The following is a 16133-nucleotide window of genomic DNA, read 5'->3' on the forward strand; positions in this document are numbered from 1 at the left end:
AACTAAATGGTCAATCAAGTTTCATACCTGAGTCTAATGCCTTTTTAGTTCTGATTTCCGCCTGTGGAAATACTCTCTGCAGAGCTTCTAAGATCTTGTGAACAGTGCTTTGCAGGAGTGGTTTCACAATGGTGGACAGTGCCTGCCCAGGTGATGTCACAGCTCTTTGGGAGGCTGGTATCATCTTTTGCATAGCTACCTCAAAGTCCTTAGCTGAGATATTAATTGAAGACAGATCCAACTGTAGCTTCTCACTGGTGGTATAGATCTGTGGGTAACGTCGACGCAGAGCACACAAAGCAGCCTCAGAACATATTGACTTAATATCTGCACCACAGTATCCTATCCAAGGCAACCAAAAAAAAATTTTTAAGTATACCACTACCCTATTAGCTTGACCATGGTTAAAAGAAAATTAAAAATCAGCTTAGCAATATAGTAGCAAAATATTTAGGAGTAATAAGGCTAAAATGTCTCTCATTCCCCCAGTGAACTTACATGGTTGATAATAACCCTTAACAAATCAATCAACTTTTGAGAGTGAAATATGCAGGCACGAAGTAGAGCACAGGGGTCAAGAGCACGACTTTTGAAATCAATCAGGTTCAAATTCTTGTTTGTCATTTACTAGACATGGTATCTTTAGAGATTTATGCTCTCTTTATTCATTTATGCTCTCAGCCATTTCTACATCTGTAAAATGGGGATAAAGCTACCTACTTCGCAGGACTGGTGTAAGAATTACCTGAAATAATACATGTAGAATGCTTAATAGGATAATTAGAAAAATGTGAACAGTTAGTAAAAGATCTAACTTCATTCTCAAATTCCCTGACAGCCAAAATATCAATTACCTCTATATAATATCTAGGACTTTATACGAAGAAAACAGGACTTCCCTGGTGGCGCGGTGGTTAAGAATCCGCCTGCCAATGCAGGGGACACGGGTTCGAGCCCCAGTTCAGGAAGATCCCACATGCCGCGGAGCAACTACGCCTGTGCGTCACAACTACCGAGCCTGCGCGCCACAATTACTGAGCCCGCGCACCACAACTACTGAAAGCCTGCACACCCGCATGCCGCAACTATTGAGCCCGCGCGCCTAGAGCCCGTGCTCCGCAACAAGAGAAGCCGCCGCAATGAGAAGTCCGTGCACCGCAACAAAGAGTAGCCCCAGCTCATTGCAACTAGAGAAAGCCTGCGCACAGCAACGAAGACCCAATGCAGCCAAAAAAAAAAAAAAAAATAAGAAAACATGCCAGAAACTATAAATAAGAAACAAATATAATTTGCATTTCTTTAAACATAACCTTGGCAAAACTACAACTTATTCCATCTTTGAAATGCATGTAATATTTCTTTTAATGCTTAAAGCAATGTTTACCAACACAGTTTTCTGCTAGTTCTTCTAGAAATGTGTCCAGTGGTTTAGGATTCCAATCCCTTGTGTGAATCTTTAGAATTTCTTTTCGAGCCTACAAATAAAAACAGTTAAAATTTTCTGTAATAATAAAGTGCTATTCAGATTAATTTCAATTTAAAATAATTTATCTAAAATTTTAAAGATTTTAATATCTAATATAAACAGAAATATGAAACAGTAAAAATGAAAAAAAAGTTGTATTTGTAAGAGCTTGAGGATTTTATGTTAAACAGATCTACATTTACAGCTCAAGTTCTAGTCATCATAAATGTGAACGAGAGAAATTAAGTAACTACTGGACTATTGTTTATTCTGGTACATATTAAGAACTGTTTTTAAGAGTACTGACAGCTCTACCCATATTTTCTTACTTGGTTCTCAAAATATTAGGCAGCTTTAAAATAACTGCATAGGATTATATGGTTGTATCCGTGAAAAAAGCCAAGGCTAATGAATTGGCTAAGGATTGACTGTTTGTTAGGTCACGTGTTCTGAATCAAAATAAAGCTGTATAATTAACATGCGAAGTTTGTGCTCAATTTGAAAGAATTTTAAGAGTATTCCTAGGGAGGCACTATTTTATTAAAAAAAAAAAGAGGGGGGTGGGGGTGGGGGGTTCCCTGGTGGCCCAGTGGTTAGGACTCAGCGCTCTCACTGCTGTGGCCTGGGTTCATCCCTGGTTGGGGAACTAGGATCCCACAAGCCATGGGGCCCAAAAAAAAAAAAAAAAAAAAAAGAAAAGAATAAAAAATTATCCAAGTTATTTTCTTTAAATAAAATAATGCCTCCCTAAAAATACATACATACATATTTGAATGTTAATCATACAACTTTGCTTCAGAACATACAAAACTCAATCTTCAGTTTTTTGCTATACCAAGACTTGTTCATGATAAAGGCAATCAATTTTGTCAAAATTTGAGTGATGTTAAATTCTTACATCTTTATCAGGTAGGCTAAAAAGGAATTCTCTGTCAAAACGACCAGGCCTTCGTAAAGCAGGATCGATAGAATCCAGTCTGTTGGTAGCGCCAATGATGACAATTTCTCCTCTGCTGTCCAATCCATCCATAAGAGCTAGCAGGGTAGAAACAATTGAACTAAATTTAAAAATAAGAGAGAAGAGATTAATTGTATGGAAGCTGAACACATCATTTCTTTTTTTTGCTAAGATTTAATACATTAAATGTGTGACTGAATTTTCTCAGAGCATTCCACTACTTTCAATAAGCGTTTTAAAAAGAAAATCTGTAAAATAACATACTACATGGCACATGGACATTTAAAATCAATGGAAAACACAGTTTTTAGAATGCTACAAATGGATCCTGGAAGCCATTTCATAAAGCATAATTTCACATAGGAACTTTAGAGTTCTCAAACAGGGATACAACATCAAAAAAATACAAGTACTAGGCAGAAAAACAAAGTAAAAATCATAAAATGGTTCATTGTGTACACATTATCAAAGGACCCCAAAATAAAACAGAATATACATAAAGCATAAAAACATAGGATTTGGACTTCCCTGCTGGCACAGTGGTTAAGAACCCCCCTGTCAATGCAGGGGACACAGGTTCAATCCCTGGTCTGGGAAGATCCCACATGCCGTGGAGCAACGAAGCCCGTGTGCCACAGCTACTGAGCCTGCGCTCTAGAGCCCGTGAGCCACAACTACTGAGCCCACGTGCCACAACGACTGAAGCCTGCGTGCCTAGAGCCCGTGCTCCACAAGAGAAGCCATCGCACGCAATGAGAAGCCTGCGCACCGCAACAAAGAGTAGCCCCCGCTCGACGCAACTAGAGAAAGCCCGTGCGCAGCAATGAAGACCCAACACAGCCAAAAATAAATAAATAAAATAAATAAATAAATTTATTTTTTTAAAAAAGGGTTTTAATTACATTTTAAACTTTTCATTATGGAGAGAGAATAGTAAAACAGTCTCCACATCTTCATCACTCAGTTTCAACAATTATCAGTATTCCTTTTTTGTCTTCACCCAATAGCTTTTAAAAAAACCAACCAAACAAAAAAATCTCAGATCATTTAACCCATAAATATTTCATGTTAAGTACTTCACATATGTATTTCTGAGGATAAGGACTTTTAAAAACTCCCACAATACTATGACACCAACGTAAATGACACTAATTCGTTAATACCACCTAATATCCAATTTCCCTGATTGTCTCAAAATATCTTTTTACATTTGATTTGTTCAAGCCAAGATCTACACACATTGCACTTGGTCAAACAGCCCTCAAATCCATAACAGTTCCCCATCACCCTTCCCTCACTTTTTTTTTCTTCCTCCATGCCATTTATTTTTTGAAGAAACTAGTTCATTTGTTTTGTAGAATTTCCTTCTCACATCTGGATTGAGCTGATTGCTTCCTGATAGGCTCATTTAACTTGTCCTCTAGCTTTCATATTTCCTGTAAACTGGTAGTTACATCTACAAGCTTAATAAATATAGATTAAACTATTTGGGATAGCATATTTCACCGGAAGATACCATGTATTTCCTACTGTATACCTCAGGAGGCAAGTGATACCATATTTTCATTTTTAAGATCAGTAGGTTGGGTTTAGTTGAGGTGTTATCAGCTTACTCCACTCATCATAAACTTTACTATTAACCTTTTCACCTTATTTGCTTTCGTAGCAACCACTGATAATTACTGCTTAGATCAAGGTTTCTCAATCTTGGCACCATTGACATTTTGGGCCAGATAATTCTTTGTTGTGGAGAGCTGTCTTGTCCACTGTAGGATATTTAACAGCATCCATGGTCTTCACCCACTTGATGCCAGTAGAGCACCCCCCCTCCCAGTTGTGACAATCAAAAATATATCCAGATGTGTCCCCTGGGGGGCAAAATCACTCCCAGTTGAAAACCATAGGTCTTGATCCACTATTTCATAAGAGGTTGCAAAATGGTTATTTTTCTAATTCAATAATTTCCTTTGTGTTTATTAACTGTGATTTTTCTATAGAGAACAAAGTTCTCTTTATCATTATTATTAAATTACTCTGAATCATGGTTACAGGACAGGAGAAAGAAATGCTTGATTCATTCTCTTCATCAATTTTCAGAGTAATGAGTCACTGTCTTAGCAACCTTTGGAGTGACCAATTAAGTTCTTTTTTTAAAGAGACCATTAAAAACTGATGATTTCTGTGTACTTGATACACTTCAATATACTGAGTCTCTTAAATATGTGTATACATATTTAAAAGACTCAGTATACTGGGTCTCAAATTGTCCCGTTTTTGGCCAATGGAAACCCCTTCAAACTGGCTATGTCATTCTGATATGACCCCAGTAGTCTTTGATTGCTTCTTCACTTCCAGGAATAACAATATGTTCCAGGCTTGTCTTGCTATTTCCCATCTCAGTTGTGCCTAACGCCTCCTCTCCTGAAGAATCCTAGTGTTTAGAGACCACACTCTGAGTGCTAGGGGTATGAATTGCTGCTGGATTGTGATTGTTTCTAGGCCTTTTTAGTGCCCAGAGATAGGAATCATTTTTTTCTTTAAAAATAAAATTCATCATAAGTTCATACTGGTATTTCTAATTCAAGTAAAGATTTGAGGGTTTTAATTTAACTTACTTTATATTTGTATCCTCTTAGGCTAAAAATCGTATTTTCTAATGCATTCACATAATTACTTATTTGCATTATCCTACAATTATTACCAACAATAAGATAAAGAGTATAGTTTAACCATGTTCAATGTGCTAACTTCTAAAAAAGCTGAATTTGGACTTCCCTGGTGGCGCAGTGGTCCAACTGCCAGTGCAGGGGACATAGGTTCTAGCCCTGGTCCGGGAAGATCCCACATGCCACAGAGCAACTAAGCCTGTGAGCCACAACTACTGAAGCCTGTGCACCTAGAGCCTGTGCTCCTCAACAAGAGAAGCCACCGCAATGAGAAGCCCACGGACCACAATGAAGAGCAGCCCCTGCTCGCCGGAACTAGAGAAAGCCCGCACGCAGCAACTAGAGAAAGCTCACACGCAGCAACGAATACCCAACGCAGCCAAAAATAAAAAATATAAATAAATAAATAAATTTGTAAAAAAAAAAAAAAAGATTTACTTTCTTAAAATAAATAAATAAATAAATAAATAAATAAATAAATAAATAAGCTTAATTTAACAAAAATGTTTTTCTCTCAGATTTTTTAAGTCTTTGGAAAAAACAAAAAACTAAATTTCTCTTAAAAATATATATTTGAAATGATAAGTGCTTGCTAAAATTATTCTATATTTCTTGTTAAAATTTCTCCAATCCCTTTTAGAACTGTTCCAAAATACAGTAAGTACTCAATTACTTGATTGCAAAGTGATGGTCGTATTGTTAAATATATTTTTCCCTATCAACACAATGAATACAGTATGGCTGATAATGAAATGTGTCATATATAAAAAGTGTGTATGATTATTGGTAGGGTATGTGTACACACAACTATTTTTACCATATAGGAGTAAACATTTTAATTTACTCAGAGCAACAAATAAAATTTTATAGTATCAAGTCAAAGAAGGGGACCAGAATATAGTAAATGTTGTTAGGTGTTAGAAAAGCCAAAACCTACCTATCACTCATAATTTTATGTCTCATTTCTCTTTTATATTATCTACAATAAAAAACAATACCGGCATAATGAAAGCATGCAAACATTTGCTTTTGGGTATCCCAAATTAATTAAATAATTACATTTAAAAAGAAGCTGTGAAAAACTGAAGATGAACTAGGACTAAAATGAATTTAGATTCAAGTTGAGTCAGTGGTACTAGTGAAAACTGCTCCCTTTGGTAAGCAATTATCACAGGGGATATGCAACTTTCCTATTCTGAAAATCAGGAAGTCGGGCTAGTACTAGGGGGAAAAAAAAAAAAAGCATCTGAATTAGTTGGCAACATCTAAAAGATATTTAACACAAAAATTTGAATATAAAATTTAAGAAAGAAAATTTATTTTTCAAGTCTGAGTCAGCTTTTGCACTTCAGTAATAGGCTGGAGCTAAAAACAATTGGCTATGCTCTTCATGATTGGACACTCAGCCCCATTTCCCAGACCCACCCTTATCACTGGCCTGCCTCACTCATTTTATTTGCCTTACCTCACTGGCCAATGGGCATTTAAGTCTGTATCACAAGTTAAATCTATAACCAATACTGTGCTTGAGAACACCCTACCCTTTAGAACAGGTTCACTTTTTCTTTTTCTTCTGTACTATACATTGGTTTCTACTACCAAACAACACTGGTTTATAAACTTTCTTTCACCCTCTAACATTCTATCCCTCATGCAACATCAATACTGCTCAGAATATAGGAAGAAAGGCAGAAGTACCATCAAGCAAGTTTTACCTGTGAATTTGATCTTGCCTGCTTGATCGTACTGGAGCCAGACCATCGATTTCATCAAAGAAAATAATTGATGGGCGCATCTGATAGGCCTAGGAAGCACGTCCAGTGATTGCATGTTATCATGAAAAACTTCAAATATATAGACTTAATATAAACCATTTTAATTCATTTTCATTCCTATTTGCTTATAAGAAGTTTTTAAAAATATAAACTCAAGAACTATGTTTTAAGGATTCAGACATAATAAATTAGAACAGCATACAATTTAAGTTTATTTGCATTTTCAGCTGGAAACATTCAATATACTCCACTAGTTCTAACCCTCAGATTTCATACAGCTACAATTATTGGGACACAAAAAATATCTACTAAAGACCAACTGTCGAAACAAGACAAAGAATAGAAGACAGTGACATAGGTTTCCTCCATGTCAGGATGAAAAAAACATTTAATAAGATGCCATAGTTTAAAATCTATTTCAGTAAAGTTAAAATAAAAAAACCTCAGTGAATTCTACAAAGAGATATAAAAGCATTTGCAACAATATGCCTCAGTAGCTAAGAATGTTATTATCTCACAACTTACTGTCAATACAATTGGGATATGAAACTGAAAGCCACTCTAGGGCAGAGCTAATCTTCAGCTCATATACTGAAACATAACTCACTACTGTCGTCTCTTTTAAGTGTGAGACTACCACTCTGTCTCTAGTCTTTAGATATGAGACCTAAGACTCCAAAGAACTTAGACCCAATTATTCCTTCCTCTTTTTACTATAAAAATGTTCATCATACGTCGGTGTAATCATGACATGACAAAGGAAAATAATCTAGGAAGAGTATATATTTGGTATAATTATTATGAGTTTATTTCTATGAAAAGTAATTAAATGCAAGGTTTATCCAATCCTTATACTTAATCTACACTGATTACAGATCTATATAGGTAAATTTTAATATCATACCTGATCAAATAGCAATCGCAGCTGTCTTTCGGATTCTCCTACCCACTTACTCAGACAATCAGCACCTTTCCTCATGAAAAATGCTACTCTTTTATGCCCTTGACTGCATTCATTGGCAAGTGCTCTAGCAACCAGAGTTTTTCCAGTTCCAGGTGGACCATAAAACAAACAACCTCTGTAAAAGAATAAGTATTATTTTAGTACTACACTGAAAAATAGACCAAACAAAAAATTAGAAACCAATTTCATGAATACATTTAATGAATAAGAATGTAATTAAGGCAAGTGAAATATCATTTCAATCCACAAAGCACAACTTAAAACCTAGGAATTAATATTCATACTATAAAATTAATATTGAAACTAAATAAAACCCTTTATGTGAAACATATTTTCTTTCATTCATTCATCATGCTCATCATATTATCTTATCTTGCATAAAAGTTATGATTGAAAAGACCTGACTGTTTAATTTTATAACATATCAGGGGAAAGAATAGCAGATTTCATGTATAATCTTTGGTCTGAGCACCAGTAACATAACAGCAAAAGTTTTGCAAGAAAACAGTGGGAATGAACACGAGAGAAAATAAGATAAAAGAAGAGAGAACTTGAAGTAGTGGCTGGGTAACAGGGACTAGGACAACACAAAGAATTCAAGATAATTTTTGGTGACATCACTGCACTGTCATTGGGTAATGTACAGCTTTTTCACATATTTCCAAAGTTATTCACTGTTCTCAGGACAGAATTCTGAGAAAATGGGTTATATTCATAATCTTAGTAGAAATGATCATCAAATAACTGCTCTTGAAAAGAAAAGTTAAGGAAGATCCCAGAAAAACAGAAATGACAAAATAAGAATGGCAAAAAAAAAAAAAAAAAATCACAAGTGATGGATAAAATCTATTCAGAGTCAAGAAAAAAATAAGGGAATTCCCTGGCAGTCCAGTGGTTAGGACTTGGCGCTTGCACTGCCAGCACGCGGGTTCAATTCCTGGTTGGGGAACTAGTATCCTGCAAGCCGCGCATCGCAGCCAAAAGAAAAAGAAAAATAATAAGTAACTAACATAATCAAATGCAGATGGTAAAAAAACAAAGCAATTGTTAAGAAAACAATCAGACAAGTAAGTGAAGTAAACCAGTGATTTCAATGTACAAAAGTCAAGACAGAAACAGATTTTTAAAAATATATCTATTTTTAAAAATATATCTTACAGTAATCTTATTTGTGAGATGGTATCTTAAAGAAAAAACTTAATGATTCCCATAAAGAGGAAGCAATGAGATGTTCATGATATTGACATGTGATAACAAAAACAGGAGAAAACAAAATAGCCAGAAATAGCAAAATCAATTAAATAAAATGTGATACATCCACAAAATGGAATATTATTCAGCCATTAAAATGGAAAGAGAACATACCATATGAAAATAGTTTATCATAGTCATATATTGATTTTTTATGAGCAGAAACGTAAGAAAAGGGAAATGTAAGAAAGGGGAAATGAAGAGAAAAAATTGAAGGAATCTGTTGTTTAATTTTTTTACTTTAATTTTTAAAATTCAAGTATAGCGGATATAAAATATTAACTAAGTTACAGGCATACAATATAGTAATTCACAATTTTTAAAGGTTATATTCCATTTATAGTATTTATAAAATATGTGCTCTATTCCCTATGTTGTACAATATATCCTTGTAGCTTATTTTATACCTAATAGTTTGTACCTCTTAAGCCCCTACCTCTATATTGCCCCTCCCCAATTCCCTCTCCCCACTGGTAAGCATTAGTTTGTCCTCCGTATCTGTGAGTCTGCTTCTTTTTTCTTATATTCACTAGTTTATCGTACTTTTGTATTTCACAAGTAAGTGATATAATACAGTATCTGCTTTCCTCTGTCTGACTTATTTCACTCAGCATAATGCCCTCCAAGTCCATCAGTGTTGCTGCAAATGGCAAAATTTCATTCTTTTTCTATGGCTGAGTAGTATTCCATTGCGTATATACATACCACATCTTCTTTATCCATTCATCTGCTGATGGACACTTAGGTTGCTTCCATAACTTGGCAACTGCAAATAATGCTGCTATGAACATTGGGTTGCATGCGTCTTTTTGAATTAGTGTCTTTGTTTTTTTCGGATATATACCCAGGAGTGGAATTACTGGGGCATATGGTGGTAGTTCTATCTTTATTTTTTTGAGAAACCTTCATACTGTTTTCCACAGTAGTGTACCAATTTACACTCCCACCAACAATGTATGAGGGTTCCCTTTTCTACACATTTTCCCCACATTTGTTATTTGTGTTCTTCTTTTTCTAAAAAATTTATTTATTTATTTATTTTTGGCTGTGTTGGGTCTTTGTTGCTGCATGCAGGCTTTCTCTAGTTGCGGCGAGCGGGGGCTACTCTTTGTTGCGCTGCGTGGGCTTCTCACTACGGTGGCTTCTCTTGTTGCGGAGTACAGGCTCTAGGTGCATGGGCTTCGGTAGTTGTGGCTTGTGGGCTCTAGAGCGCAGGGTCAGTAGTTGTGGTGCGTGGGCTTAGTTGCTCCGTGGCATGTGGAATCTTCCCGGACCAGGGCTCGAACCCATGTCCCCTGCATTGGCAGGTGGATTCTTAACCACTGTGCCACCAGGGAAGCCGTATTTGTGTTCTTTTTGATAACAGCCATTCTGACAGGTGTGAGGTGATATCTCATTGTGGTTTTGATTTGCATTTCCCTGATGATTAATGATGCTGGGCATCTTTTCAACTGCCTGTTGGCCATCTGCATGCCCCCTTTGGAAAAACACCTATTCAGTTCTTTTGCCCATGTTTTAATCAGGTTGTTTGTTTTTTAATGTTGAGCTGTATGAGCTGTTAATATATGTTGGATATTTACCCCTTATCAGTCAGTCATATCATTTGCAAATATTTTCTCCCATATGTTGTCTTTTTGTTTTGTCAATGGTTTCCTTTGCTGTGCAAAACCTTTTACTATAACTAGGTCCCATTTGTTTATTTTGCTTTTATTTCCTTTGTTTTAGGAAACAGATTCAAAAAAATATTGCTATGATTTATGTTAAAGTGTACTGCCTATGTTTTCCTCTAGGAGTTTTATGGTTTTTCGTCTTACATCTAGGTTTTTAGTCTATTTTGAGTTTATTTTTGTATATGATTTTAGAGAATGCTCTAATTTGTTGTTTCTTTTAAAATTCACTAAATCAGTTTTTTTTTTGGCCACAACCCACGGCTTGTGGAATCTTAGCTCTCTGACCAAGGATTAAACCCGGGCCCCCAGCAGTGAGAGCTCGGACTGCCAGGGAATTCCCTAAAATTCACTAAATCACTTTAACTAGGTACTTTCAACATTTCCTGTAAGAAGTAGATTCTATTATTTGATATTCGTATCTTTTAGATTTAAAATATTTTTTTGGAATTCACTCAATGTTTAACTGTAATTGATTTATGGTACATAACTTTTATAATGGAAAAGAGGAAAAGCCTACTAATTTTAAAAAGTTTACTTAGGGACTTCCCTGGTGGTGCAGTGGTGAAGAATCCGCCTGCCAATGCAGGGGACACGGGTTCGAGCCCTGGTCTGGGAAGATCCCACATGCCATGGAGCAACTAAGCCCATGCAACACAACTACTGACCCTGTGCTCTAGAGCCCGCACGCCTAGAGCCCGTGCTCCGCCACAAGAGAAGCTACCGCAGTGAGACTCCCACGCACTGCAACGAAGAGTAGCCCCTGCTTGCTGCAACTAGAGAAAGACCACGCACAGCGCGTAGCAATGACGACCCAATGCAGCCAAAAATAAATAAATAAATTAATTAAAGAAAAAACTTTACTTAAATCAATGTTTCCATAGAGGCTGATTCAGGGAGAAAAATTATATAAGGAAAAGGAAATCAGGGACTTCCCTGGTGGCACAGTGGTCAAGAATCCACCTGCCAATGCAGGGGACACGGGTTCGAGCCCTGTCCGGGAAGATCCCACATGTCATGGGAACAACTAAGCCCATGCGCCACAACTAAAAAAAAAAATTCCATACACAAGAAAATAAAAGGAAAAGGAAACCAGGAGCTAGGGTTTAAAAACTGGTTGATAAGTAAGGTATAAAAACTAGAAGAAAAAGGAAGGGGATAAAAAAGTATGGTGATATAAAAAGTTCAGGAGTGGACTTCCAGTTAAACATGACAGACTGACCACATGGTTTTATCTGTGCTCTCTCCATTAATTCTGCTAAAGCACATAAAACAAAGTGAACAACAAAAAGAGATGATAGTACTTGAGACGCCCCAACAAAATTTTGCAAGTTAGAATGCAGATGACCTTAGAGACCTGAAAAAGCTAAAAATCTAAAGAAGTACCCAAAAGGAAAGCTAATTTGCAAAACCCCTTTCACAATTTAGAGGCAATTTATCTCAAGGCAGGAGTGAGGGGTGGGGGTGAAAACAGGATGAAGTAAAACATTATTAAAGAACAGTGAGACCACCCTGATCTCCCTTTTCCCTACCCTGTGCAGGCAACTTGCTTGGATGGTTTACTTTCTAGTAGAGGACAAGATGAGCTGCTGCAGGAATTAAGTGTAAAACGTCATACTTAATGGTGGAGACTCCTAACCTGTGCTCAGGTCTACTGCTAAAATGCTGGCAGCCAGGCGTCAGACAGAAAACTGGAAGATTCATCTCTTGGTGGGCGGATGGAGGGAACCCTCCTATATATAGACATTGAGAACTTCTGGTAGAAGAAACATCCCCACCAGTCACCCTAAGGAGAGGCCTACAAGTTAAGCCCAACTAGCAAGCTTTTAAAAATATGCTTCACTCTTAAACATCGACAGAGAGCTAAGGGTTACTAGAGACTTAAGGAAAGCCTCTAACATCAAGACAAACCAAAATCAGAGAAAAAAGGTAAGAAAAGCAGATTAATCTAGAAAGTCTAACGTTAAACTGATATGAAAGGGAAGAGGAAAAACTGGAGTGAAAAAATTACAAAAGAAGTAAAAAAAAAAAAAAAATTTCCCAGAAATCAAAGCCATGTTTTCAGATCACAAAGGTACAGCACAACAAACGGGGGTGTGTGGGGGAGGAACATCAACAGAGTGTTGGTTACATGACCATTCTCAAAAATAAAATAAATAAAAATAATATCCCATGCACTCTTTTCCTCAGGCTATTCCTAGAATGTGCTCTACCAAAACACAGCTATAAACCAAGAAGGTATTAGTTGAATCCAGGAAGCTAGGAACCCAGCACCGTGAGAAACACAAAGGAAATCCCATGAAGATGGTAAACGGAAATCCCAAGACTTAGTTGTGCTACAAGACTAAACAGCAACCAGCCCAGACGGAAGCAGAAGAACAAAGGCTCCAGGAAGATGTTTCTAGAAAAGTAAGGAGGAGCCAATAATCACCTGATATCTTTATACTGAGAAGAGCTTTACAGCTCTAGCAATAACTCTGTGGGTGAAAGGATAAGTATATATAAAACTAAGTACTGGGCTTCCCTGGTGGCACAGTGGTTGAGAATCTGCCTGCCAATGCAGGGGACATGGGTTTGAGCCCTGTTCTGGGAAGATCGCATATGCCGCGGAGCAACTAGGCCCGTGAGCCACAACTACTGAGCCTGCGCGTTTGGAGCCTGCGCTCCCAACAAGAGAGGCCGCGATAGTGAGAGGCCCGCGCACCGCGATGAAGAGTGGCCCCCGCTTGCCGCAACTAGAGAAAGCCCTTGCACAGAAATGAAGACCCAACACAGCCAAAAAAAAAAAAAAAACCTAAGTACCAAGCCCCTACCTCCCCGCCGGCAAAACGGCAAATATTAAAGTTGGTGGGGAGAGGAGAGATGTAAAAGAGGAAATGCAGTTATATAATACATGGCTCAACTGCAAGAAATATTTACATAGTCATAAAGCAAACAGTGAAAATCAAGTTTATCTATATATAAATAAACTACTGGAAATATTAAAGGGGGAAAAATGTGTATGTGTGGAGGGTGGGGAAAGTAAGAGTCAAATTGTCATTGTTCACAGAAGTCTATATATTATGTCTAAAATAGAAAAAACAGAGAAGGGACTACTACCATTATTTCTTTGTAAAACTTATAGTACTATTTAACTTTTAAAATTATGTACATATAGTCAACTACACTTCATTATAAAATAAAATAAAGAATATATTAAAAATTACATACATGTATTTGACATAAATTTAAAACTAAATTACAAAACTGAAAGAAAAAAAGTAAAGAGTATGTATGAGAGGAATTCTACTAAATGTATGAAAAGCCATGGAAAACGATTTTTTTTTAATGGAGAATCAATTTTGAAACCATTTTTCATGCTAAACATTAAGAAAGTAAAAATATTCGAAACACCCAGGATGTTGCAGGGCAAGTATAACAAATTGCTGTAGACCTGAAAATTTTCAACAGAGAAGCATTATCTTTCTGGACATAGCACAGCTCAGATTTTGGCTAAAATAAAATGTATAATTAAATTACCTTGGAGGTTGAATTTTGAATTTTTCAAAGACTTCTGGATAAAGTAATGGAAACACCACCATCTCTTTTAGAGCTGCAATATGATTAGACAAGCCACCAACACTATCAAATCGCACCTGGTAATGGAAGGGAAACATTGACATTTTTAAATTTGGAATCAAAATTAAAATCTTACTCCATTCCCAAACTACCCAAGCCACACACAGTCAACTGAGTAACAGTATCTTAGTTGTGGCCTAAAGATTAAAAAAAGAAAGAAAAGAATCTATAAAGATTAAAATTTGATAAAACAATTGATTTCTTTTTTAACTTTAAACTGAAACAAAAAATAATACATTTCAGACTGTACTCACTGAAGAATCTAGTTGCATTGGATCAACATCAGCAAGGCTTCCTCCAATTTTCATTCGATCTTTATAAATTCCTTTTAATTCATCTTTCCGAAAATTTAGTGGGAGGCACCTATTTTTAAAAGATTTAAAAAAAGCCCCATTCATCAACCCACCTTCCTTCCCCAAATTCCATGTTAGAATATAGACATTTTTCTTAAGAATTAAAAAAATTTCAAATGGGGAAATCATGAGATTATGTGTTTCAAGTTCCTCATTTTCTTTAGAGGTTGAGAACTTAAGTGTTAGAAATATTTATATCTGAACCTTTATTATTAAAGATATACAATCAAATGAAAATACCAGTTTTCAAGATACCACAGCAACATAAAGTAATTCATGGTTGAGAATTCAGAAAGTATCAATATACATTATAATAATCTTGTCTGACCTACAGAGAGTTTACCATTTGCCAAACACTGTTTTAGTTTAGGTGCTTTACATGTATCAATTCATTAAATCCTCACAATATTCTTATGAAGCAGGTATTATTACTTCCCCAATTTTAAAAGAAAACCGAGGCACAGAAAGGTTAACTGTAATGCCCAAGATCACGCAACTAGTAAGTGGCAAATCTAGGAATCACATACAAGCAGCATGTCTCCAGATGTGCAACAACTCTGCTACTGTACCTCTCAGCAAAATACTCATAGTCCACCAGCACCTGGATCCATGTCAATCCTTTCAAGCAAGAATGAATCACTACTTTCCTAATTACTTTCAAAAACAGTTATGGTAGGTTACAAAAAATATACCCAGAAAAACCTGCTTGTTTTATAGCTGGAAGAATGAAAACACTTATGTTAAAAGTTAAGATTGTACCAGAATGCCTAAGCAAAAAACGCCTGCTGCAACTGAGCACAAGTAAAAGCACACCATGCTCACCCCAAGTGACAATTCTTGCTAGTCTCAAACTCCACGAGGAATTTATACTGCAAAGTCTAAGATGGAAATGTTTTCAGTTGTGGCTTTTAAAAAGATATTTCTTAAACAATTCTTAATAGAACTGCATAATAATAAAAACCATAGGATTGGGACTTCCCTGGTGGCGCAGTGGATGGGACTCCGTGCTCCCAATGCAGGGGGCCTGGGTTTGATCCCTGGTCAGGGAACTAGATCCCACATGCATGCCACAACTAAGAGTTTGCATGTCACAACTAAGGAGCCCGTGAGCCACAACTAAGGAGCCCTGGAGCCGCAACTATGGAGCCAACATGCTGCAACTAAGGAGCCGGCGAGCCGCAACTAAGGAGCCTGCCTGCCACAGCTAAGACCCAGGGCAACCAAATAAATAAATTTTTAAAAAAAGCTATAAGGTTAGATGCACATTTTTATGAAATGAAGGCAAAGTACATAGCTTTTGAATGATCTCATTGCTGTCCAATAGAAATGAAATGCAAGCCAAAAATGTAATTTAAAATTTTCTATTAACCACACTAAACAAAAAGTAAAATTAATTTTAATAATGTATTTTATATA

At 36.4% G+C, this 16133-nt stretch overlaps 1 protein-coding gene across 1 annotated transcript in view; it reads right to left on the reverse strand.

Moving 5' to 3' along the window:
- The window catches only part of ATAD2 (ATPase family AAA domain containing 2), a 67181-nt gene that overhangs the window by 19194 nt on the left and 31854 nt on the right, over positions 1 to 16133 (reverse strand). The window contains exons 10-16 of the mRNA XM_068525812.1: positions 14619 to 14727; positions 14266 to 14381; positions 7769 to 7943; positions 6805 to 6893; positions 2364 to 2523; positions 1385 to 1475; positions 28 to 342 (exon numbers count right to left, since the gene is read on the reverse strand). Of these exons, the coding sequence (XP_068381913.1) occupies positions 28 to 342; positions 1385 to 1475; positions 2364 to 2523; positions 6805 to 6893; positions 7769 to 7943; positions 14266 to 14381; positions 14619 to 14727 (1055 nt within the window). The remainder of the gene's footprint in view (positions 1 to 27; positions 343 to 1384; positions 1476 to 2363; positions 2524 to 6804; positions 6894 to 7768; positions 7944 to 14265; positions 14382 to 14618; positions 14728 to 16133) is intronic.

The sequence above is a fragment of the Eschrichtius robustus genome, chromosome 17, assembly GCF_028021215.1.
Source record: "Eschrichtius robustus isolate mEscRob2 chromosome 17, mEscRob2.pri, whole genome shotgun sequence".
Classification (NCBI taxonomy): domain Eukaryota; kingdom Metazoa; phylum Chordata; class Mammalia; order Artiodactyla; family Eschrichtiidae; genus Eschrichtius; species Eschrichtius robustus.